This window comes from Lissotriton helveticus, chromosome 3_1 (assembly GCF_964261635.1).
Source record: "Lissotriton helveticus chromosome 3_1, aLisHel1.1, whole genome shotgun sequence".
NCBI lineage: Eukaryota > Metazoa > Chordata > Amphibia > Caudata > Salamandridae > Lissotriton > Lissotriton helveticus.
In genome coordinates, this window is record NC_136061.1 from 1807911077 (window position 1) to 1807938354 (window position 27278).

General features: G+C 46.7%; 1 protein-coding gene across 5 annotated transcripts in view; it reads left to right on the plus strand.

Annotated features, from left to right (window-relative positions):
* Window positions 1-27278, plus strand: part of LOC144823835 (heterogeneous nuclear ribonucleoprotein R) — a 413049-nt gene that overhangs the window by 103333 nt on the left and 282438 nt on the right. For 3 of the 5 annotated variants that reach the window (XM_078682698.1, XM_078682699.1, XM_078682696.1), the window contains exon 2: window positions 17805-17982. The exons of 1 other annotated variant lie outside the window; for it this stretch is intronic. In XM_078682698.1, the coding sequence (XP_078538824.1) occupies window positions 17814-17982 (169 nt within the window). In that variant the 5' untranslated portion in view covers window positions 17805-17813. Of the gene's footprint in view, window positions 1-17801; window positions 17983-27278 lie in introns of all 5 variants that reach the window. One more of the 5 variants, XM_078682697.1, reaches the window with a different exon arrangement.

Here is a 27278-nt window from a genome sequence, read left to right on the forward strand (position 1 = left end):
TTCCCCTTACTGTCTGTGGTTACAGAGGTGGGAGCCTCGTATGCAATGGTGTTGCGATGATCTGCTGTGGTCCTTGACATTCAGTTGCCCTCAGTGACAGTCAAGACCAACATCTTAACAGTGGTGGGGAACCCCGACTAAACAACAACTTCATTTTAATTATGCCCTCACTGACGTCCTGTTGGGGGACCTGGTCAAAATTCAAAACAGGGGCTCTTGTGAAAAAAACAATTGTCCCCGCCATCACCGCTGGCATTGGGATCCAAATTTCCTCATCCCACATCCTACCTGGAGAGCCTGGTGGTCCAAGCCTAGAATTCCCAGGGCACAGCCCTACAGCTCACCTGGGCATGAAATCCAAAAGGCTGGACTCTTTGGGGACGAAAAATGTTTTCGCCTGCCTAGCATTGCAGTCTATGAGAACTGCATGCCTTTTGGGTTGAACAAGTGCTGCACAGGTCCCGGGAGAGGCCCAAACCATACATTGACTGTTGCCGACAGGAGACATGCAACAAAGTTCACAATTTGTTGGTAACTGGACATGACTGACTCACTGAGGAGAGCGGTTTCGGCAACGGTGTCCCTGAGACACCACACCTGGTTCAGGACAACTGACTTTTCGGAAGATGTCCAAGCTTCCCTTATGGACATGCCTTTCGATGGCACCCATCTCTTTGGAGACCTGGCAGACTGCACTGGAATGCTTTTAGGATTCACAGGCCATGGCCAAGTCCTTGGCCCTCTTGGCTCCCCCACACCGCCATCATTCTCCATTTTATTCCTCTCGTGGCTATGGAAGGGGCTTCAAACTGCTCTAGTACCCTGCCAGCTTCTGAGCTGCGCATGCTCCCGAATCTCTCCACGTGGACAAGGGCATGGTACCCCCAGACCCTGGTCAGGTAGCCAGCGGTCATCTCTGTCCAACCCTTTCAGGCAGCTGCAGCATCAGAGTCTTTCTAGTCTGCCCTTTTATCTTCGATTTGCTCTGCATTCTGTCTTTCTGTGTGTATTTTGCTTTTTCGCCCAAAGTGCGCCGGGTATGCCCAGACGTGGGTCCCGAGCTCACTGTGTCACTGGATTCAGGCTAGCCTGGCTGATGAGGGGGTGATAGCCTGGAGCTGGTCCCAGGATGCTTGTTTCCAGTCCAGGGAGGACCGGGCTTGGCAGTTTGGGCTGGACTGTTCCCATGAGGCACCGGGTCAGACTGATTTGCATATGGCCATGTCTGAACTGGGGTGGTGGAGTGAGCTGAAGAATGATGATAGATTAAACCCAGATCAGTGGACTCTGGGTGAGTGTTTGATTTGCTCAAGCGCTCCGTCCATAATCCCCTTTGGTATTGCAGAGTCTGCATTGAGGCTGGCTGTAAGACCACTCTACTCCTACCTTGACTGTGAGCAACACAAACTGGACCATCGAGATTCCAGAGGTGCCAGAGATCTGACAACTTAAGCTTTACATTCACCCGTACACTGGGAAGTACCTGACTTCACAGATCTATCAGGAGGCAACCCCTACGCTCCTCAAAAAAACTAGAGACTCATTTCTAAGTAGGCTGTTTTGGAGAAACTCACATTTATTTCCTGTAGGAGAGTAGGATCTGCTTCCTATGGTAACCCCCACATTTTGCTGTGTTTCACTGGTTTTTCGACTTTAGACTTGCTGTGGCCCTGCTAATCAGGACCACAGCCTAGCTGTTCGCTCTAAATTGATTCCATGTACTTTAGGTACATACCAGATTGGTTACTGAGTTACCTTGTGAGCCCCTAGTATATGGAACCTTGGGAACCAAGGGCATAGGTACCCCAGAGGCCTACCAGGGGCTGAATCATGTATTATGCCACCCCTGGGAAGCCTTCCAAAATGGCACAACAGGTCTGAACTTGCAGCCTGGGTAGGGTGGTGTAAGCACCCCTTACTGTGATATAGTATATCTATATCCACCATTTAAAACACACATATTAACCTATAAGTCACTTCTATGGCAGGCCTTGATAATCCTGAAGGCTGAGTGCTTGGTTTTGTGTGAGAGGGTGCCCTAGCATGAGCTGTACCCTTCTGCCCCTCGGAATCCCTTCTTATAGCTGTTCTGTGATATGGCCATACCATATACTCTTAAGTGCATTATAATCCTTGCGGTTAATGCTGACTTTGGTTTGGCTTTATCAAAACATGTCGTGTTTGGTGTCAAACACTTTGGAATACTACCCGCCCCCGCCAGTTCTGGCGGCGGGGTAGCATTCCACTCTTCTAGATGGAGAAGACATGTACACACTGGTATACCCGGTTAAAGTTTTACAGAGCCTCAGCATCACAAAATGGAAGCTGCTGCCACAGACACGAGTCTGACCTCCTGCTGCTGGACGAAACTCCGGCAGGAGAGGCCTAGACAATAGGTTTCCTGCCAGGGAGGTGCCAGCACCTCCCCAGACAGGCTTTAGTGTATTGGGGCAGGGTGAGTTGCTTTCAGAGAATGCTTTTGAGACACTGCCTGGGCCACACAAGGTGCTTCATGCATTTCCCAGTTAAAACCGATCGCTGGGGCACTCAGTCCCCAGCTCTGGCGCGAAACTGGACAAAGGGGAAGGGGTGTAACCACCCCCTCTCCAGGTCCTCCCATAGGCTGTACCCTAGAGTTAGTCCATCCCCTAAACTTACTATAAGTATAGTAACCCAGTCCCTAGAACTTTAGATTGCCCTGGACGAAACTCTGAAGGCGAAATCCTGGACCTTCGACATTCCATGTCGACTGGAAGACGGAAGAAATCTCCCTTGGGGTCAAGGAGGAACCCAACCCCCCTGTCTAAACAGGCACCTAAGAGCATCTTGCCCGTCTGCATTTTCGAGGCTCCCGAAGAATCCGTGACACAGGACGCGGACTTCCAGACATCTCTGAGGCTGACACGAGATCCCAGCACAGCTGAGACCCGCAGCCGACACGAGAGACGTGGGACCGGAACTCCTGGACATCCTGCAATTTTGCAACTGCACCTACTTCCCGAAGTTGTGCATTGGGCTATTTGTTGCCCTTGCCCCATAACACCTTTTGCATCGAAGCTGAGAGGCCTACACTCCACGAGTGTCCGGTGAGTCCACTTTCTTCACCACAGCTCGAGGCTCCTTCGCTATCGCTAGTCCTTTGGCTAGTGGGTCCCCCCGAAGGACAATCCTTTGTTTCTTGAGCTTTCCTGGTTGTTGCAGACGTGCTCTGACTCCCCTCCAAAGGGTGACGAAGCCAATCTTGTCATCTTGCGTGGGTTGCTGTTGCCAAGGCTTGTTGGGTCCAATCCGGATACCGACGCTGCAGCTCTCGACATCCTTCGTGGGTCAGTTTTTTTCCGCCACTGGGTTCAGATGAAAGTTTCTCCGCTCCGGCTAGAAAACGACTTTTCTGCAATTTCGAAGCGCAGAACTTCCTCAAACTTCTACAAACTACCGTCGACATCTACCATAAGACTTTTCGACGCCATCGTTTCCATTCTGGTCATCGAAGTGGGCCGTTAGTCCTATCGACGCCGTGCGGCCTACACCACATGGAAAGAACTTCGTTCAAAAGATGCCCGGTATGTCAAGCGGCCACCACGAGGTCTGCAACCTCTCTCTATCGCGGAACACGACGAGTCTACCTGCACAGCTTGTGCATCCTTCCGATCGAAGAAAACTATCTGGGATCGGAGGGCCCGTCGACAGGAGATTGAGATCAGCTCCAGCACCGGAAGATATCTTCGACGAGGTTCCCTCGTTCCAGAAGAAGACTCACCTGATCTCCAGATCGTATCAGAGGCAGACGACTCAGTTGACTCTATTCAATCGGGTCAGCGCGCGAGTACTACTGCCCCTGCACCACATACACTGCCCAAACAGAAGGCAAAGGTCAGCACTCTGCCCAAGGGTCCCAGTCGAGACCAAACACCTACCTCGAAAGCCCTGCCTTCGAGCTCGGCTCCGAAGAAATTAACTACGCCTTCCAGTGCCTCAACACCGAGCAAGCCTCTTCCATCGGCACCGAAAAATAAAGATGCTTCGGCACCGAAGCGTAAACACCCTTCGGCTCCGAAGACAAAAATAGTATTGACACCGAAACCGAACACTGTTCTGGAACCGAAAGAAGCACCGGCTCCGAAGCCATCCACTTTTACACCTTCGGTGCCGAAAACCACAAAACATGATTCCGAGGTGCCCAAATCCTCGAACATGCCTAAAAAGCTGCAAACGACACCTTTGATGCCGAAAACTACGCCACGGGACGTTATAACACCTACCAAGGCTAAAGAAACCAAACAATCTCCGCCGGCACCAAAAAAAAAATCAACGCCAAAGAAGGTTGTACAGGACGAAGAACTTTTCCGACCAGATCCTCGACAAAAGAAGATATACATAGACCCAAACACAGGTCATGTAGGCGCTACGCCTCCTCAAGAGGGACCAGCAGATACACCACCCACACCTGTGGTTCCTGCCAAGAAAAAGGACTGTGCAACCTCTCCTATGCACCCTCCCTCTCCTATACCTCCCTCTTCTCCTGTTTCTCTTCACATATCACCTCCAATCTCTCCTGTCCATTCTCCATTATCACATTCGCCTCAACACAATAATGATGAATATGATTTGGGTGGAGGGGAAGATATAGAAGAACCTGATTCATACTCTGTACAGGAGGGTGTGTGGAACTTTCCAAATACAAAAAATGTTTCTATATGGGACTTTACAAACCCCCAAAATGTGCCCGATATTCCTGAGCCACAATCATACCCATCAAAACCTTCCCCTCCAGAGGGTACCATTGGTTTTGGTCATCTGTTAAACAGAGCTGCTGTATACCATGGAGTCCCCATACATTCAGATGACAATGAGGAAGATACCTTTGAGCAGTCCCAGCGTTCTGCTCAAATTCTTCCTATGATTAATGGGGTAATCAAACATGCTCCAGAGGTATTTAAAGACCCTGTACACACTAGAATATTGAATCCCAGAATTCAGAAAAATTATAGACCCGCACCCTCATATCCAGTCTATATTAAAGGACACCTACCACTAGACTCATTAGTTGAGTCCAATGCTAGGAAGAGGGCTAATTCTCAAACTTCTGGCGAAGCACCCCCACCTGACAAGGAATCCAAAGTAATTGATGCATCTGGTAAAAGAATAGCTGCGCAGGCTTCCAACATATGGCGCATAGCAAATACACAATCCATCCTCTCTCGTTACGATAGGGCTCATTATGATCAATTAGAGAAACTACTTGAGCACGTACCAGATCAGTATAATGATCAAGCTACTGACCTCATACAAGAAGGCAAGTTAATATCCAATGCCTCAATAAAATGCGCACTAGATGTCGCAGACACAGCATCTAGAGCTATAAATACCAGTGTCATACTTAGGAGACGTGTGGTTACGCATTTCAGGGTTTAAACAAGAAGTGCAAACCACCATTTTAGTATTAAATCTTTTTATTGAAAAAACAGCTCATACAAGAACAAAGATGCGTTGCGGATCAAGGATATGCCATAAGACTATAGAGGCAGTAAAATGCTAAGACCGCTACCATAATACAATCCCAACGCACCTCGGTGCTCTCCCATATCCGGAAGGACTATAAGGTCGAGTCTGCAACAATGGAGGAAAAACAATACCCTGACATCACCCGCCTCCATCACCCCCCAACCAACCCCCAACCTACCCGCCCCCCACCCCGTTCCAGGTCCATAAACCCCATGCATACAATTATCACCAACAGCCATCCACACCAAAGCCCCTCAAGATTGAACAGGCGAAGCAAACGCAAATACCGGGGGCAAGTTACCTCTCTGAATTCGGTGGCCAACAGAGCCAGACAGGGCTGCCACAATTCTGCATATTTGGAAACTTTCCTAGCTTTGATTAAGGACAGTTTTTCCATGCCAAGCACTGCCCAGAGGCGAAACAACCAGCCTTGGAAGGTGGAGGTATGTGTGGTGCGCCATAAAGAGAGAACATTCTGGACAGCAGAGCCTAGGTCGATAGCAATCAGCCTTCCCCTACGTGATTTCAACGCCTATGTCGGAGCATTCGGTAGACCCAGCAGAACATAGGCAGGGAACCTTGGGATCTCGGTATCAAAGTGTGTATCCACCTCGTCTAGTACCAATTTCCAGTAGCCCTGGATCTGGGTGCAGTCCCACAACAGGTGCACCAACGTACCCCTTTCACCACACCCCCGCCAACAGGTAACCTCCCTCGCTGGGTCCATTTCGTGCAGCCTCTCTGGCGTGTAATACCAGTACGTCACTAGTTTGGTAAAGGTGTCCGTCAAACCCATGTGGTATGCTGAGTGATGTGCCCGGTAGTAAATGTCCTCCCACTCTTTATTGGTGAGTGTCCTTCCCAGCTCCCTCTCCCAGCGGGCTCTACTCTGATTATATACCAGGGCATACCGTGCCAGCAGCATGCGTACAGGTCCAAGATGAGACGTTTATCCGTCTATCGTGTGATTAACCAGTATTCATAAGCGCTAAGCTTCCGATCCGCCTCAGTTCGCACCTGGGCGTTAAGTGCCCAGTGCCGCACCTGCATATAGTGCAGTCGCTCCGTCTCTGGCAGGCCGTATTCCCGCCGCAAATGTTTAAAGGATGCGATCCCTTCGCTCGTGTATAAATGGTACAGAGATCTGCACCCTGCTGGGCGCCACTTGGCGAAGGCCTATGCATCGCATTCTGGCCTAAAATCAGGGTTGTCTGTCAATGGCGTGAGCGGGGAAGGAAATGTGGTCAAGTCGTGTCTTATGCTAGTCTGGTCCCATACTTCCATGGGTACCCGTGTGATGAGTGAAGCATATAAGTTAGGGGGACGGTGCGCCCTGCGGAGGAAGGGGACTTCCTGTAGTGTCCGGCCCGCCACAGCCCGGTCCTGGAAAAGCCAGTGCTTCTGACTCCCACCTGCTCCATTCCACCAAGGTCCAGAGCTGCACCGCCTGGTAGTAGAGCCGCAGGTCCGGAAGGCCCAGTCCCCCCTGTTCCGGCGGTAACATGGCCAATCGGAGCTTCATTCTCGGGCGTTTGCCGTTCCAAATGAATTGGGCGAGTTCTGACTGTGTCTGCTTGATCCAGCCCTCCGGGGGACGGAGCGGAAGAGCCCGAAAGACAGAGGATCTGTGGCAGAATGGTCATTTTAACGGCAGCCACCTTGCCGAGCCAAGATAGAGGAAGATGCTTCCATTTGCCGAGTTCCGCCCGTATCGTCTGCCGTAACCGGGCATAGTTGATGTGTACCGTGCCAGGCAGAGTGTCCGCCAGCTGAATTCCCAAGTAAGGGATTGCCTCCGAAGCCCACCGAAAGGGGAAGCAGGTTTGCAAGTGGGTCCGCGTCTGCCCATCCAAGGAGAGGTCCAGTGCCTCTGATTTTGCCATGTTAACCTTGAAACCCGCCGCTTCAGCAAAGGACTCCAAGATCTCCACACACGCCGGCATTGAGGTTCTGGGGGAACCCAGTGATAGCAGAATGTCATCCGCGTATAAGCTTATCGTGTGCGTGAATGCGCCAAACTTAAAACCCTGTACCCTCGGATCAAGCTTCAATGCCTGAGCTAGCGGCTCCATGTATAACGCAAACAGCAGAGGCGACACAGACACCCCTGTCGTGTCCCTCGTTCAATGGGGAAGCGCGGAGACGACCATCCGTTGACCCTCACCATCGCCGTGGGGAAGGTATAGCATTTCAGGACCCATGTCCTGAACTTCACATCGAACCCCGCCTTTATCAGTACACTCTCCAGCTACGGCCAGTGGACTCGGTCAAAGGCTTTCTCCGCATCGATTCTGAGCAGCATATATTCCCCGCTGGTACGCGTCGCCTTCTCAATCAAATGTAGAGCTCTCTTAGTGTTGTCAACCGTTTGGCGTTCTGGGATAAAGCCCGCCTGGTCCGGGTCTATCAACCCCTGCAGAAGCGGGGCCAGCCGTGCGGCCAATATGTCCTTGTAAATTTTAAGATCAACATTAAGGAGAGATATGGGGCGATACGCCCCGCATTGTGCGCGATCTTTCCCCGGCTTGGGGATGACCGAAATGGTGGCGCCTAGCAGGTCCTGTGGAATCGCACCCGGCTCCTCGAAGGAATTGAATAACGCGGTCAGCAGCGGCGCTACCTGGGGGCAGAAAGTTTTGTAAAAAAGGCCCGTAAACCCGTCCGGGCCCGGCGCCTTGGCCAACTTTAAGGCGCGAGATCCCTGAGATGACTTCTTCGGGTCGAATGTTACTATCTAACTGTTCCGCCTGATCCTTTGACAGGGCCGGGAGGGGAACAGACTCCAGAAAGGCCTGACTGATCGCTGAGTTGAGCCTCGCCCCCGCATTGAGGGAGGCATAAAAGTCGCTGAACGCCTTTGCGATGGTCGCCGTCCTCAGTGACGCGCCTACCGTCCCGCGTGGCAATCTCCTATACCGTGTGCCGCTGCTGAATTTCCCGAAGCGCGCGACCCAACAGACGCCCGCACCTGTCCACCCCCCCCCCTCCCCCGGTGTAATATGAGTGCCGTGTCCTCCACGCCGCAAACTCTGCCCTGTCCTGGTTTAAGGCCGCCAGTTGTTGTCGTACCTGGCGGGGTTGTCTCCAGACCCGAGGCGCTCCCGTCCTCTGGTGCATCTGCTTCAGTTCCCTTGTCCGTAGCGACAACTCCTCGCGTTTACGCGCTCTCTGAGTTTTCTGCTGCCCAGATGGCTATAAACTCCCCGCGGAGAACCGCCTTGAGAGCCGCCCAGTGTGTAGCCAGAGATGTGTCCGAGGTGTGATTATGTGACATAAAATCTTTAATAGCTCCAGTGATCTTCCGCACATTGTCTGTGCGGTGTAGCAATGTATCGTGCAGTCTCCAACAGCGTGCGACTCTTGGCACCGGGGGGGAAGGAGAACACCGCCGATAACAGTGCATGATCTGAGAGTGCCACAGCCCCATATTCTACCTCTGTCGCCAGCGCTGTGAATGATCTAGAAGATAGGAAGTAGTCTAACCTTGCGTAAGTTTTGTGGGCATTAGAATAGTAGGAGTAGTCTCGGGCTCCTGGGTGAAAGCTGTGCCAAAGATCAACCAACCCGACCTCCTCCAGCCTGGCCAGTCCCTCCCGTGAAAGAGCGCCCGCCTGTGTGGTGCGTTGCCCAGATCTGTCTAAATGGGTGTCAAACACAAGGTTCAGGTCCCCCCCGATTAAAACATGCCCGTCAGGTGCTGCCGCTACCTCAGTGAGTGTCTGGTGGAAGAACTTCTCCTGGCCTTCATTAGGGGCGTAAACTGAACTAATGGTGAAGGATGAATCTCCTAGGGAGAAGCTGTAGGAGAGCAATCTGCCTCGTATTTCCGCCCCTTTCCTTCCCACCTTCCCTCTAAAACTTGGGCCACCAGGATCGCCACACCTGCAGACTTACTGGGCCCCGAGGAGAAGTACTGAAGCGGAAAGCATCGCAACTTCAGTCTGAAGCAGTCCTTTGCTAAAAGATGCGTTTCTTGAAGAAGACAGATGTCTGCCTTTGAATTCTCCAAGAAAGAGAGGGCCGCCCGCCTCTTCACTGGGTTGTTTAAACCCCGGACATTCAAGGTAAGCAGGCGCAATTCAGTTGGAGGCATAGTCAATCAGAAGGCCCGGACTCTGTGTACCTCTGTGGTGGGAAGCGTCAGTACCCAAGCTCTCGCTCGCCCCGTACCACAGCTCATCAATCATACAGGCATTCATTCGTGGACCTGGAACCACCCACCCCCCCTACCCCAACTACCCACCCCCACATCATCAACCTTTGAACAGGAGTACCCCCCCGCCCCTCAACAAAAAGTATATAGTCAACAATATTGTCCATCATCCAAGGACGTATGGTACAGAAAACAGTGGTGTCCATCCACTAGTGCCGATGCACAGGAACAATCAGAATTGGGGGAATGCGGCCAAATCCATCGCCTCCCCTCGCCGAGCCATCTCGCCCCCCCGAATCCTGATGAAATGCCACCGGGAGCGATTCTCTAGGTCCTCCACGGGGGATTGAAGGTCCACCTGTTGATCATGTATACGGATGATTTCCTGCTGCAGAGCTTCTATTTCAATGTCGCGCCCCTCGCCTTTGGTCTCCAAATCCGCCACCCTTTCTCCTATGGCGTCTGTATCGTGGCGAACCTCTCTAATCTCCTCCTGCAATTCCTTCTTCAGAGCATGAATGTCCTCCCGCAAACCACTGAAGAGGGATTCTAGAAAAGCCTTGGTGATGGGCTCCTCGGTACTCGCCGTTCCAGAGGTAGGAGTGCTGGCGGCCATCTTGTCCGTACTGGCCCGCTGACCCGACGTAGCGGGTTCTGTCCGCTTCCCCGTCGTGTTAGGGGTGAAGAGGTCCTTCATGGTCCTGTCCTTCCGGCCTCTTACGGTGGACATATCCTGGGGGGCCCACAACTGGGCCGCAACTGGTGCTATGCGACGGGACGGATCTGGGCTGCAAACACGTGGGAGGGCCCGGTTCCCGACCTGCAAGCGTAGGGGCCACCGACTGCACAAAGAGCCCCTTCGTGAGGCCCGCCGGGGCTCCTCCGAGCACCACTCGTGCGGGAGGAAGGCGTCCACCCCACCTCCACGCAATCCGCCGAGCCCTCACCTCGCTGTCTGGACATGCGCCGAAGCCACCCGATAAGCGCTCCAGCCGCCAGTCCTGGTGTAGGCCGCACCTTCCCGGGGAACGCACCCCCGTCGGTCTCCGCTTACTATGCCGGGGTCCAAACACGTTCCCTCGGGGTGTCCCACGGGGGTTGGCTATCGCTCAGTTACGTGCCCGACTTGCTGTCCAAAATGGTGGCCACCAGTACACAGTCACCCCGGCCGCCTCCGACCCACCATCCAGGCCTCGGCACCCGCGGCAGATCCCCCTCTACCTTAGACGGACCTCCGGTCAAGACCCCCAATGTCCGGCGGAGGGGGCCAACGTCACGCCGCGGTGCCTCGCCGGCTCTCCAGGCCACGCGTCCGTCCAAACTCTCACTGGGCGTTCCCCACGCCTCTGCACTGCTCCTCACCTCGGGCCACACCACATCAGCCACCAGCCAGCTCCAGCAACGGCCACAACTGCCGCGGCCTCCCAAGTGGCGGCGGCAGGTCCGCAGTAGCCTCCGGGCAACGCTGCTCCGGGGGCCTCACGCGGAAATCGCGTGGGCCGGACCCACCACCTGAGCACCGGCTCTCGCGTAGCGAAACCCCAGCCTAGGCACTCACAGGCCGGGCGTGCTCCGCCGGCGGCGTCGGCCACGCCTCCCCGCCTCCACACTCCGCTAGGCCAAGCCGGGCCGCACCTCTCTCTGCGGTCCCAGGAGCCCCAAACGGTCCGCAAGGGTCCTCACTGGCACCAGGACCGCTAGGACGGTAGGCGCTCTCCGGGGGGCCCAGACACGGGGGAGAAGGTGCTATAAACTGTGCTGTGCTAGCAGCGGGAGCTCCGGGGAGCACGTCCGCTCACACCGCCATCTTGGCCATGCCCCCCCAAACCACCATTTTAAACCAGCCATTTAATCAGAACCAATTATTTGGCCCAGAAGTAGACACTACACTAGAAAAAATGAAAAAAGACACGGACACTGCCAAGTCTATGGGGGCTTTACAGTCCACACAAGCTAGAGGCTCCTTTCGTCGCTCCTTCTACAGAGGAGGCTCCAAACAAACTGGAGCAGACACTACCACATCTTTCAAGTCACAAACATCCTCTAATAAGGGATATTATAGAGGAGGATACAGAGGCAATAATACCAAAGGAAGAGGTCGCGGTAACCACAACAATCGATCCTCTTCCACCACTAAACAATGACTTCCCTCCGCTCCCCCCACAGCATTCCACTCCTGTAGGGGCAGACTAACACAGTTCCTGCCTGTCTGGAACTCCATTACAACAGACAAGTGGGTAAGACAGATTATCCTACATGGCTACTGCCTAGAACTTACAGCCACCCCTCCACACATACCTCCCAGGCAGCGTCCAATGTCTACAGACCATCTAACTCTTCTCCAACTTCTACAAAAAGACGCTATTCAAATAGTTCCTTTACAAGAACAGGGAACAGTGGTTTATTCGCCGTACTTTCTAATTCCCAAGGAGGACGGGACACCAAGGCCCATTCTCGACCTCAGGCCCCTCAACCATTACATACAATCAGATCGTTTTCATATGATCACTCTACAACAAGTGCTTCCACTGCTGCAACAAGACGATTTCCGTACAGCACTAGATCTAAAGGACGCCTATTTCCATATCCCCATACATCCTGCGTACAGAAAGTATCTAATGTTTTTACTAGAAGAACAACACTATCAGTTCAAAGTCCTTCCATTCGGAGTGACAACAGCACCGCGAGTATTCACAAAGTGCCAAGCAGTGGTAGCAGCACACCTCAGGAGACAACAAATACATGTCTTCCCTTATCTAGACGATTGGCTCATAAAAGCCAAGTCATTCAATCAATGTGTCCAACACACTCATCAGACAATTCAAACGTTGCACGACTTAGGGTTTACGATAAACTAAACCAAGTCGCACCTGCAGCCTTCGCATGTACACCAGTATCTAGGAGCTACAATAGACACGTCTACAGCCCTAGCATATCCCAGTCCAGCCAGGATACAGAGCGTTCAAGCCTTAGTCCTCTCCTTTCAACACAAACAGTCTTTGCAAGCCAGGGTGTTCATGAGGCTAATAGGCATGATGGCATCTTGCATCTTCATAGTACCACACGCAAGATAGCAAAAGCGCCCATTACAAAAGTGCTTAGCACAACAGTGGAACCAAGCTCAAGGTCAACTAACCAACCTGGTGTTGGTGGACAGCCGCACACATCGCTCTCTGCAGTGGTGGAACACCAAAAACTTGACAAAAGGGCGGCCGTTCCTCGAGCCTGTTCCACAAGTAGTGCTCACAACAGACGCATCCCTCACAGGATGGGGAGCCCATCTCTTACATCACACAACTCCGGGTCAATGGACCAATCGGGAAAAACTGTTCCATATCAACCATCTAGAGCTGCTAGCAATATTCTTAGCACTCAAAACTTTTCAACTTCAAGTACAAAACAAGCCTGTCTTAATCCGGACGGACAATATGACAGCCATGTACTATATACAAAAACAGGGGGGGGGGGGACACACTCTCTGCAACTGTCCCAGCTCGCACAGAACATTTGGGGATGGGCCATTCCTCAAAACATACATCTGTTGGCGGAACACCTTCCAGGGGTTCACAATCCGATAGCAGATCTGTTAAGTCGGCAGTCACAACTGATTCACGAATGGGAACTACATCCACAAGTTCTTCAACCATTCTTCCAAAGGTGGGGTCATCCACACACAGATCTGTTTGCCACCCACGAAAATGCAAAATGCCCAGCCTTCGCCACCAGGTTTCCACACCCACTGTCCTAAGGCAATGCGATATGGATGAACTGGTCAGGCAGATTTGCGTACGCTTTTCCGCCTCTCCTACTGATTCCATTGGTGGTGCGCAAGCTCAAACAGCAGTCTCTGAAACTGATCCTGGTGGCTCCCACATGGGCACGACAACCATGGTTCACCACACTGTTAGAACTATCTCTAGTTCCACACCAAAAGTTACAACTAACTCCATTCCTGTTAACACAGAACCATGGAGAAATCGGACACCCAGGCCCGAACCAACTGAATTTGGCGATCTGGCTCCTGAAGTCTTAGTTTGGTTATCTAAACCTACCACCAGACTGTATGAACATTATTGAAGAGGCTAGGAAACCCACTACCAGAGCGTGTTTCGCCGCTAAATTGATTATTTTTGCAATATATTGCGAATCTTTTCCAATTGATCCCCTGGATGCTTCCATCCAAAATATCATTTGTTACATTTTACATCTACAAAGGTCTAATTTGGCATACTCTTCCATACGCCTGCACCTTGCAGCAATTGCCGCCTATTTACAAAACAGGCAACATCTGTCTCTCTTCAGAGTCCCTACAATTAAAGCGTTTATGGAAGGATTGAAAGAATAATCCCACCCAGGTTACCACCTTCCCCTGTGTGGAACTTAAATATTGTCCTTACAAGACTGATGGGTCCCCCTTTCGAGCCTCTACATAAATGTGAACTGCAGTTCCTAACATGGAAAACTGCTTTCCTCGTTGCCATTACCTCTCTCAGAAGAGTGAGATACAAGCTTTCACTATACAAGAACCATTTTTTCAAATACATCCTAACAAAGTGGTTCTTAGATCTAATCCAAAAGTCATCACTCCTTTTCACCTAAACCAGTCTGTAGAGTTACCGGTGTTTTAAAAAAAATCCAGACTCTGTAGTGGAAAGAGCTTTACACACAGATGTTAAGAGAGCTCTCTTGTACTATATAGATAGAACTAAATCCTTTCCGAAAACAAAACCACTGTTTGTCGCTTTCTCTCCTCCGCACAAAGGCAACCCCATCTCTAAAGGCGGGCTTGCGAGGTGGATTGTAAAGTGTATACAAATATGCTATTTAAAGCTACACGTACATTAACAGTTCCTCCTAGAGCGCACTCCACTCGCAAACTAGGAGCTTCTGGCTTTCTTAGGAAACATACCCCTAGAGGAAATATGTAAAGCAGCAACATGGTCTACACCACACACACCTTCACTAAACACTATTGTGTTGATGTGCAAGCCAAGCAGCAAGCTGCAGTAGGCCAAGCTGTCCTTAAAACTCTATTTCAAACCACTGCAACGGATACAAGCGACCACCGCTAGGGGAGACACTGCTGCACAATCGATGTTAAGTGTACAATCTGCAGCTCATATGCCTCGAACGGAAAATGCTACTTACCAGTATGCATCTGTTCTTGGCATGTAGAGCTGCAGAGTTGTACACGCCCTCCCGCCTCCCTGGGACTTGTATCCGTTCCAGTTTTCATCTTACTTGGATGCACACACATGGACATTCCTTTCTCTTTACTTCTACTGACTCCATCATTTCTCATCATGGCGAAAAACAATCTAAGGATGGAGCCGATGCTCATGCGCAGTATTGACCAAGGGTGGATTCCCCTATCTCGGGACTAACAGACTTCTTCGAAGAAGACAACAACCTGCAATCATCCGAGCCCAACACCAGGTGGCGATCTAATGCGAAGTGTACAACTCTGCAGCTCTACATGCCAAGAACAGATGCATACGGGTAAGTAGCATTTTCCATTTGATATATACCTTTTGTGCTTTCATTTGATCATTCAAGAGAAATTTAGAATGGTAAAACAAGCTGCTTTACATTCCTTCAAGACTTAGCCTGAAGGCTGCTCTCCACAGCTACCACTAGGATAGCTTTCTATAAAGGTTGTCTTAAACCTACCATCAATAAGGGTCGTTTGGACTGGTGCAAGGTGCCCACTAGAATAGTGGACATCATATGCCAGGCCAACTTCTCACATTTCCTTCCCCCAAAAAGTGCAGGCAGCAAGACATCAGCCCAGCTCCACCTCCTCCATTGAACTCATTGCCGCCCACCACCACCACAGTCTCCACAGAAGTTGGCCCACACACATTCTCTCCCCCTTGACCCTTATTGTCCAGGACTCCTACTTTGAACCAATCCCACCAAATAACGGCAGGGCTACAAAAGCGACCATCAGGATTCCCCCGCCTAGTAAGGCAACTGCCTTCCACACTAGCATTTAAAGAGCGACGGAGCACTACAAGATTGGAGCTCCATGTCGTGGAGGAGGACAGCTTTTTAATTAAACTTATCTAAAACCAAGTAGTCTGTGCAATTCGTGCTCATCAGGAGTATCTCTCACTAGGCGTCCGAAAAGGTAACTGCTGGTTAAATTCATGATGGGCACACCCACAATCGAAGGTACAAGCCAGTCTTGAATGACTCGATCTACATATGGGGTTATGTACTTATAAAGTCATTCGTTTTCCGCACAGCTTTAAAGAGCTAATTCGCACAGGGTACAGGATATCCCAAGGAACAGAAATTATGCAATCTTGCCTTCAGATGTCTTCTTCAGTTGTGACCTACAGATATGTGCTGACCTCTGCTTAAGTTGTGCAGCATACAGCTTCATTGTCATGCCCGGTGGAAGGAGGAAATATCTGTCATTTGTGATTTAGTTGGTGACGTCGTGTGTAATGAAGTCCTATCTTGTAGATTGCAGAATTGTATAACGTAATCAGCATCTCATTGTGGAAGAGCATTGGAGTTGTCGTTTATTGCTGTTGTTTATTAGCAAAACGTTATTAACCACTTTTGGGGGTTTGAATTCTAGCGATAACATTCCATGAATCGAAGTTTCTACATGGAAGTTGGAAGGCTTTTTTAGTCTGCCTATGTTAATATGTATGTTTACATTGGAATTGTAACTTCTCACATTTTTCGGCATTGGAAACTTGAACGCCATACTACCAAATTCCTTTTCCAGTGATGCTCCTCATTCATCCCATCCAAAGTGAATATGCTTAATTTTCTTACAACTTTAATGCCTCACGGGGATTGAATTACTCTGGCATTCTTATATCTACTGGCCTATGTGCATTACTGGAAGGACTATGTGTATGACATAATGCACTGGAGCATAGCTTTCTTTTAGCTGATACATTTTATATTTTGATATCTGGAAAAGTACTAAAACTCTGCACGGTCTCTGCTAATTAATGCCAAAATGTTTTTTCTGAAAACAGCTGTCCTTGAATTACTAATCCCTCAAATTTCCAATCCCTCAAATTTCTAATCCCTCCTCGAAGTTGGTGTACCAAGTAATCTTTTTTTTTGTTGAGCATTCTCCATAACGAATTGCATTTCTATGGTAGCTGCACTAAGTGTTTGTGGTTTAGGCATGTAGGTTTATTGGACTACCCTCTCTGCAGGGGTAGATTTGCGTTTCTCACTGACTTTGTGGCCCTAATCTCTCTACACAAGATAACTGCAGAAAAAGTATTGTTCACCTTGCTTAAATTAAAGTGTGCTGTAACTATGCAATGTGTCAGTTTTTACAATGTTGGGTAATGATGAATTGCATGATGATCTTTTTTTTTTTGCTCGTCACAAAAGAAGTATGTTTTGTGATGTATTTTATAAGTTTTATGCTTCTAAATGTGTAAAGCTCCACTTTGTGCTATGATTTGCTTTACTGCCACTAATTTCTTCAGAATGTGCAAAGGAAACTACATTGCTCTCTGGTGAGCCCTTCAAAGAGAAAAGCTTGGTATTTCCATTTGATCCCCTTTTTTATTTGAAATCGCAAGAGTGACTGAGCAGATAATACATTTTCTACGGGCCCAAAACACCAAAAGGCTACATTTATTGGGGTATATTTCTTACTCTGCATTTCATCATACTGATTGTTCAAAAGATGTTACTAATTTTCATTTTGATTGCTTTGAAGTGCAGATAAAGATGACAGCAAGCCAAGAACACTAGATCCCATATATGCAGGGGTGCATGTAGACCTTCTATAGCAGTGATTGCAAAAGATATTATTTAAAAAGTTCTGTTAGCTGAAAATAGCTAAGCTGTGGTCTGTTGCTGTTTCTGCTGTCAAAGTGAGGTGTGATCCTTAAATATGGACTTCAGTACACAATGCCCTATTTGTGCTGCTGGCCATGCGCTACCTCATCATCCGTTTTATGCCAAATGTACATGAATATCCTTAATCAAACCTATCCATGTACGCTTCATAGCTATTAGACTGCTTTTTCATTACAATGGCTGTATAAAAATTTTGATGCAGGTGATCAGCATGCTTGTGAATTGGTTTAAATCATGCATTGTTGGACCAAGCAATTTCTGCCATAATGTAATGGAGCTCCTGAATTTCTTCCAGCAGCATAATAAAATGGCTAATGAGGTGAATGGTAATGAGGTACAAATAACAGAAGAGGACGAACCCATGGATACCTCTTGCAGTGTAACTCTAGCAGAAAACACAGAACACTACAAGTCACTGATAGAGGCCGGCCTCTCTGAGAAGGTGGCCGAGAGGCTTGATGAAATATTTCAGACAGGTATAATATGCATTTTTTGTTTCTGACTGGTTGTGAAAGTAAGGGATAAACATTCAAAATTTATAGATTTAAAGTTTTATAAATGAACTTTATGATTTTGGTCTTAGGATCCGAACATTTCGTTTTAATTAGTTTGTATGAAGGTGAATTGGGTATGACACAGAATGTGTCACATTAAAGCAACTTGCATTTCTAATATGAAACCCTACTTGGATCAGAACAATGCATTGATTTGTCTGCAAGACTTTCTCAAGTATAAATGTATAGTCCACATTTTATTTCCATTCAATTAGGCCAAACTCTTGTATACCTTTTAATGTTTCTCCAGTTGGTTTAAAAGTATTGTGTTGGATATATGTGCACGCTCACAATGAATGTCAACTGGGCGCCTTTCATGGAGTATAGCGTTTTCTTAACTGCCATTATTCTGTTCCTCCTTAGTCTTTTCTTAAGGGTGCCCAGGTTTAGCCCGACACAAGAATTAACATTTTTGCAGAATGGATAAAGATCCTAACCCCAAGTTTTACAATGTATTTTGAAATCCCCTGGATTATGTAGACTGTGCCTTACACAAGTGCAAAACGTGAGTTTTCGCCATACTGAAGCCCATCCTATTGACACTGGTAGAGTTTTGAGGAGTTCTTCTGTTATAAAATTGGAAGTAAAATAACTTCTGTGTGGCTGGTGCCAGCTGCCAAATAGTTCTAGAGGTTGTGTTTTTGTATCGTAATTCACCTGTTCAGATTAGCGCTTGGTGTTCTCTACATAATGTTTTATTGCCTAAGTAAGCAGTCCCCTCATGCAAGTCAGCAATACTGAGATGTTGCACATTTGACAATCCCATGTGATTGGTAGTCCTGGTTAGTGCCGAACAAGTAGCATTTCAGAACTATGCGAAGGAACTGTTTCGAGTTTTAGTTACAGTGGGTGAAGAAATGGGAAAAGGCATCTTCTGTGGGTAAAAGTGACTCTCAAACTATTCACTTCATCCAGTAAAATAACTTAACAAGTTGTTTTAACAGCCCTTAATTTAACTTTACACGAGTTTCTTTGTTGACCAAAATAATACTGTTTATTTTTCAAATCCCTTTCTTTCTGTATACCCCCACTTGTCTCGTTATGCTACCAATAGACATTCTCATAGTATAGTACATTGTAGATGGAAAGCTGCAGTTGTGCAGTACTACCAACAGAGACTTCACTGTATATAGTACAAGTTAGAAAAGGAAAGTTGCAGTTCTGCTATACTACTAAAGGATGTCCTCACAGTAGCGTTCAATGGCGATAAAAAGCTGTAGTTTAATTATACTAGCAATAGGGGTCCTCGCAGTATAGTACAATGGACATTTTAAGCTGCAGTTGTGCAATACTACCAATAGAGGTCCTCCGTCAGTAGGACTCCTCCTTCAGAGAACGCTGTGTGCCAATTTGAACAAGTGAATCTCTGAACAAAAAACAAGTTGGAGAACTATTTGGCCGCTAGTAAAAAGTGCATTATAGCCCAGCCGCAGCTTTCCATCTCCAGTGGTAGTAATACTCTCAACAGTTGAAGAAGAAATGGGAAGGGGCTCCGTCTGAGTATTAAAATTGAAATATTTTAAATCTAATTTTATGGAGTATCACAAATTGCTGTTAAACTACCCACCCTCACCCCCCAGACCGTCCGTTAGTCCAGTAAAATAATTAACATTTAATTTTAACAGTACTTACTATAACTTTACGTTCCTTGGTTGACCAAAATTTATTAAGTCCCTCTTTGTTTCTTCATAACTCAACTAAAAAATTAGTACAACATGAAATTGTCTTAACCAAATCAAGTGACTAAAAATGCATCCTAATTGTTTTTTATAGACCCATGTCCATTTAGCATTGATCTTATTACATTGCAGCATCAAAGTGGAAACTACTTAAGGTTCTGTTTTCATTATATGAAAACATAAATATTCCAGACCAGCATATTTCATGTGCACGACGCCCCACACCCCCACGACCCCCTCCCTCCACACGTGACTGTTACTCTTGTATACCCAACCTTTGTAGGTCTCGACTATTATATCCCGCAGGGATAAATAGATGAGAGTATAGTAGGCAAACCAAGCTCTGAAACCATTGCGGATTTCGTATAGTTCATGTGGTGCACTCGTGCAAAACGCGCGTCCACATCAAACCCATCAGCCTCCCTCCCACAGGCATCTGAAGCTTCCCCAGCGTGCGCTCGGCCTCAGGCATTCACCCCAGCGCGCGCTCGGCCTCACTTCTCCTCCCCCCTAATTCACCCCTGCAGTTTCACTTTAACGGCCGCGAGGACATGCTCTCACTTCGAAGGAATGCGCACCCCGCCCCCGCATTGCCGAGAGCATTTCCCGGCCGCTTTTAATTTCATTCCCCCAAGCCGCATCTTGTTCTTTGTTTCAATCGCCCAGTAAGGACTGAAATATTTACCCTTTATCAGAGTGCCTATTCAGGTCTCTGTTTCTGATGTAAGGCATTTCATTTTCTATTTGGCGGTTGGGATTACATTTAGTTCCTCACTCTTCCCCACTTGGCATCATGAAGAGCCAAATGCATTTTTACATTAGTCTTCCTCTGTGACTTGTTCTCATGCTGTCTGGTATTGCCTTTGGTTTTATATTTCTCCAAAGCAGCAGTCCTTGTTAATAGGAGTGAAATGCAGCCAGAAAAGGATATAAGTCAGTTTGTTATATACCCTCGGAGATCAACTTAATAGGAATGTCTACAGAGCGACCTACTAAGGCTAAAAAAGATGTATGGTGACAGCATAAGATTACTTTCTCCATTCTAAGGCTTTCGAGGAACATTGGAAATTTTTGGTGCATCAAGAAATATATGGGGTTACAGGCACTTGGTCGAAATACTTCAAACTAACTGCTTATGAGCTCACAGTACAGAGATGTAATGCTTTCAAAGTAAAGAGCACACCGAGGCAGTCTATTGAATGATACTTGCTTTTGCTCATATACCCTTTCGTTAGTTTCCTGATACCATTTTGGTGCTACAGGAATTTTAAACCTTGCACCTTCCTACGGCCATGAGCCATCTTTAATACTAGCGAATCCTGTGGTAGTTGGGCTTTTTCAAAGTCTCTCAAGAAAGGCACTAAACTTCAAGGCCAAGAAGCACGAAATGATGGGACTGCTTCTCTGCATCTTGTGTGTACATGTCTAATGATGATTTCTGTTGTAATCCCCTGTTTACAAGCATTTCAACTCACAAAAAAACAGATGCAAACTGATGGCCAGGCAATCTTGGCACAGTTACCGATGGCAGTGCTGTTATTTAAGGGCGTACTATTGGTTGCAGAAGCAACCCATGTGCTCATGTTGGCACTGTTTTTCATTTCTTTTATCTCTGATTGTTTGACAAGTATCACAATTTCTTTACACAGATTTTGCCAGGAACCAAGGCGGTGGGTTGGGATGTCATTACATACGATCTCACTCAGGTCTTATAGTGTGTTGCCAACAGAATAATTGAAGGGAATGTGGGGTGAAAAAATTTTTTTTGCTGCTTAATTTATTTAAAAAGGTCCATTAATCATCTCACACTACTTCTTTTTGCTATTCTCTCAAAGATAAAGAATACAGTTTAGTATTACAAACTTTTCTGCCCTGTCTCAGACCAGTCTAGTCAGTTGTTTGAAAGGTCAACCAAGATGCACTTAAGGAGTATTTTGCCAGCAATTTCCTGGGGCCTTCAAGGACCAGATGTAAATTATTTCACCTCGGTATGAAGAAAATTGTGATGCTATTGAGCAGCTTGGTTCAGTTGACCTGTCTTTGGGTTATTTGTTTAAAAATGTTCTCCACCCACTTACCTACCATCTTTTCTTCCATCTCTTTGTTCCTCCCAACACAATAAGGGTGGGGCTGCTTAGATGTGTACCACGTTAGCGACGAGAAGTCTTTCATCCTGGTGTGCGTTGTCTTATTCAAGGTCTTTGGGCAGTGAGTTTGTGCGCCCACTTCGCCTGTAAAGTCACTGTTTCAAAAGTACAGTAGTCCATTCCTGTTGTCTATATTGAAGTCTGTTCCTTTTGTAAATGCAAGCTTCCCCAGGGGAGTTGTAGGGCAGTAGAAAATAAACCATTATATTCTATCTTCAGATTCAGACTTCAGTATCTCTGCCTCACTCGGACATTTCTCCAACACTTCTCATGTGGCTTTTCCAGACATCAACTTAAAGTTATTTTATTTTACAGAGTTTTATATAGTGCAAACTTGACCCAGAGGTATCAAATCGCTTTACATAGCACCAGTTGCGTTACATGAGGACACATTCATTTTTGTTAGGCACGGGGAGATTACGTGATTTGCCCAGAATCACAGGATGTTCAGTCATTTTCGAGACTCAAACCCAGTTCCCCTTATTATTATTATTTAAGAGTTTTATATAACACTGGCTAGACCCGGAGGTATCAGAGCGCTTTATATGAGGTACCACAAAATTACAAGATTACACCAGTTCCAATTTACATCAGGTGCTAGACAAACAATTACAAGAGCATAGAAAACGAGATAAGTGAAGTGTAGAGGGTAAGGGTAAACTGATGGGAGGGAGATACGGCAGAAAGACTAGAGAAAGTCAGCCCAAAGTCCGGCTGGGTAGGTAACGGTCGAGGGGGAAGTCACAAAACCCATCTCCTCTATAGCTATCTGGAAGCTCCATCGGGTTTGGCCAATTAGCTAGGTCTCAATGGGAAACATTTAAAGAACATGGAGGGCAAAATAAATGGAGCGGAGGGGACAGGGAAGGTGAGAAAGGGAGGGTGTACTTTTTTCCCCCTCATGTCGGTGTTTGTCAGTCACCTCCATGCTTCTCTCCACCCCCTCCTGACTGTGCTTTCTGCCATGCCGTTGTTCATTGCTTTCTTGTCGGTGTGCTTCTCCGCCTGCACCACATTTTGCTCTCGTCTATTGCTTCTAATCCCCACCCCTGCTCAGTTGCTCCCATACACTCGTCCTTCCCTTTTTTTTAAAAATTCAACTCCGATCAGCAAATAAAAAAAAAATGCAGCCGCAAATATTTGGCGGTGTGTACATGTGTGGAGTGCAGTCTTACACAATTGGGTGAGGCTGCCAGGTGATGGACTTTTTTGTTGTTTTGTTTAGCCATACTGCACAGCATTGAGGATGCTGTACAATATGGCAAAAAAAAACTTCCGGGCTGCGATGCTGACAGACTAGGTAGTCTGTGGGGAGTCGTCCGCACTAATATATGCGACGTGAAGAGAACCCTCCATCGCGTCTGCCCATGTGGAGTGAGAATCGTCCTCCTTTTGTACCTGACCCCAGCTAATTGCTGTCTGGGTCCAAACGGCTTCTAGCCGTGAGTATTACGGAAATTCCTCCATTTTATATTTTTTACACTAAAATCCTCACGGCAGGGTGCACCTTAGTGCGTGTACACCACCGGAGGATCACACTACTTGGTCCTGAAGAAAGCTGAGCGACTCTGGCTCCTAAAAGCAGAAACATGTCGACCTAATTTATTTTTCACTGTGGACTAGGTATCTCTGATAGATGAGATCGATCCTATGTCTCCACATATAATTGTTTTTAACCAGTGCTGGTTGGACTATTAATAAAGTGGTTGACAGTCCCAACTACGCACTTTTTAAATTTACCACAGAATTTTTTTGCACTCTCTTAGCATAATTTGGCTTCCTTTTTCACACCCTCAACACACACAAGAACCAGCTCCGCTGTAAACAGGCGTTGTAGCACACTGGAAAGACGCTAGGTCTTTCCAGTGGGAACCCAGTGATGAAGCATGTCACCACTAGGCTGGTGAGTGAGGGTTCTTATTAAATTCATTGTTTGTGTGTGCGGGTTTTTCGTCTTTTCCCTCCCTTTCACTTTAAACCTCATATTTGTTTTTTTTTTTTGCTGGTCCTTCACTCTTTTGTTGTTTAATAATAACTGACTAGGGGTACGAGAGTGAATGAGTATACCCTTACTCTCCCTTTGTTAACATGTAAAAAAAACATTGACCAAGCCTATAAGTGTCAAAGGCGAGACCCATTGGTTTTCACCATGATTCTTATCCCAGGGGTGATTCATCGGTCTGCCACCTGCGTATCCTCAGACTTTACCTCTCTGAGTAATGTAGACACTCCTTGTTTTTCTTTTCTTGTATTGACAAACTTAGGATCACCACCATCATCACCAGTCACGTGCTGTCACTGCCTCTTTTCTTTCTGATGCACCATCATGCCCCCCATTGTCATAACACCACAAATATTAAATGCCAAATCTGCACAGAGCCCTACCTGATTGTCTACCTTAACTTTATTTCTTAGACACCTAGCTGTGCAACATTGCAAGACCCCACAACTCGGTTTATTTTATTAGTTCAAATGTAACTAAGCAATTAGAAAGTTAATTTGGATCGCATGACAACACACTCATTCCAGTGCTTGTCCCAGTAGGCCTGTACCACCACTGTTAGCATGAGTTGGTATATGGTTAAAGCCTTAAGTCAAGGTTACGGTTTAAAAAGTAGATTACACCACATTTTGTGGTATTGCTCTTTAAGAAGCTTTGCATTTCTGCTCCACATTCGTCCCCAGACAAGGAGAGAATGCTTCCTAAAAATGATTTGGGAAATAGTGAGTTTCTAGAACGTTCTGAAGTATTTTCGCTTGCAGTTTCCTTTAGCCAGTGCAGACAGCCACAAATCGGTGTGCCTCATTCTCACGGTCTTAAAGGGCGAGGAGGAGGGGTGCACAGAAATTAGCAATAAGAGCAGTTTATCAGTTTAAAGCCATTTATGTATTAGACTTGATACCAATACCGAAACGGTTTATCCTTTCTTCATTTTCTTTAAAAACATCCCACTTTAGTGGATTGCAAAATAGTGTATTGTTTTAATTTTCTTCCCTTGCCTACTGATCACGCGCTCTTCACCACGATGTGGTGAATATCAGAGCACTTTCTTTTCCTATTAAGCTCATCCATTTTCATATATGCTTAATAAGAACATTCACATGTCCTCTGACTCCCAGTCGAGTAGGTACTCGTGCTTAGCAGTAAAAATTGACATTTTAGTTCTCCTTTTATTAGTTACCATCACTGTTGTAATCTCTTATTTTAAATTAAAACCTGTACATGTGTTTTAATTCCCAAATGTATTCACACAAATACATACTTGGAGCACATAGCTGTGCCGAGCGAAAGAGTTCACATTTTTTAACAGATTTTAGATTTATTATTGAGAAACCAAATGATAACCATGGTGATCTTCAGTTTAAGCAAGCCATTGAAGTTTTAAGTTGGTGTTCCAGATCCAGCGACTGCGCATGTTGAAACATAAAAACAAACATGACCGTGCTTTTGAGTAAGCAGTTATTTGTTCACCCTGTTGAAACTGGAACATGACAGATGTGTAGTTAAACCGAACATGCACTGCAGTCTTGAAACTGGTGTCGGTACTTGTAAGGTGAATGGCTTCCAAAAGTGCAGACTGAATGTGAACACGTTGCGCTCTAGGATTCCACCTCATAGACTTCACAGGTTCTTTAGCATGAGGCATAAAATACCAGATCCATACAGCATAGTTTAATTACAAACAGTTACAAAATCAGCACTCCAATCATCTGTGTTATGAAACAGTGTGCATATTTAAAGGAGACAAATTGGGTGAGCTGGAAATACATAAATATATAAAAACCATCCTTTACATGCAAAGAACCCTAAGCAACCTTTTCTTAGCACAAGAGAACTTAAGACCACTATTTCATCTCGGAGTTCATGTCTGGGCAGGCATACGATTTCTTGTGCCTCCCATTTTGAATTTTCGTCCACTCCTTAGACCTTCACAACATTGTTGCGGTCAGTAATAGAAGTCCTCTGAACTGCAGGTTTAAGCAATATTTGCTACAGGGATCATCTGGTATGCATGTTGCAACCAGAGGAAAAACAGAAGAGAGACTCTTTTTGGACATTATATCACCAAAACCCTATCTTTCAGCATGTACAATCTGATTTCCAATTGAGAAGTGCAGTTTTTTGGGTTTTAGTTTTTATAAAACAAAGATTGTGCCTTCCTATGTAGAAGCTGGGGGAAATAAGGTAGAGGTCAGACTAATATGGACAGATTCTCCGTGAGGATCCAGCACGTTATTGGGCTTTTCAACATTTCATCCAGTCCATGTTCCTCAGCCTTAGAGACTGAAATCTATGATCTTTTGAAGAGTTTCTTATTTCAATGAAATACTAATTGTCTGGACTTGCTGGAGTACTGTTTTGTAATAAGTATGTGGCTCCCGGTCAAATTCACTGCTGCATCCTACTTGGCAACACTTTCCTACAAAAATCACCAAGAACAAACACATCAGTAGAGCTGATCAAAGATTTCTGGGATTTTTTCTCTCTGAAAGATAGGTCTAATTCAAGGTAGATTATCTCCCAAGTGAAGCAAATGTAATGACCCTTCATTGATTACAGCGAATGGAGGTTGGATCATGAGCTGGCTAGGGTTCTATAAAGCAAGTAAAGGACTTTTCCGTGGGATCTGTAAGTCACACCTCCACATTTAAGTTCTGGTTTTCTTCAGCTAAAGGCCAAACCCAGAGACCTGTGAAATGGATGGTTTCATGCAGGATTTTAAGTATCATTCATGTATTACCACTATTCCAGTTGATAAGCATATGGTAAAACAATAGGTATCCTTTGGTGGACTTTAAGTGTGTTTTTGGTTGTTGAGCTTTTCTTGAATTGTCTCTAGTATACGTTAATACTGATTTATCGGTTAGGCTATCCACGTTCTTTGGTAATGAAGGATCTGCATTTCTTTCCATGGAGGATTCTGGGGAAAATGTACCCTCACTGAGACTTCAAGAGCGAGCTTAATTAAATATCAATGAGTTTTATACCAGTTCTATTTATTTATTAGCTAAATGTTTGCTTTGTCTAGATGGGATTGCCGTGTTTTAGAAAGTGGTTGGATCCTGTTTTGGAAGATATAGTGCCTGTATTAACATTTTTGGCCAGGGTAGGTGATAAATGTAAGGAGGAAAATGATTCTGTAGATGCCATTTAAACTGTGTTTCATAGCTTGCAGAAGAGTTTTTGATGTTTGGGCATTGGACTGAAAGTTTATAATAAAGTGTAAGAGGCATTCTTGGTATGGTACTGATGAGCCTTAACATTGCGTAGTTTTTTTTTGTTTTTTTACCACGAGAGACTAAAGATTTCTATTAAATTTGAAGTGATTTATTCCTCTGGGAACCTACCCCCTCCACCCCCCCCCCCCCCCCCCACACACACACACACACA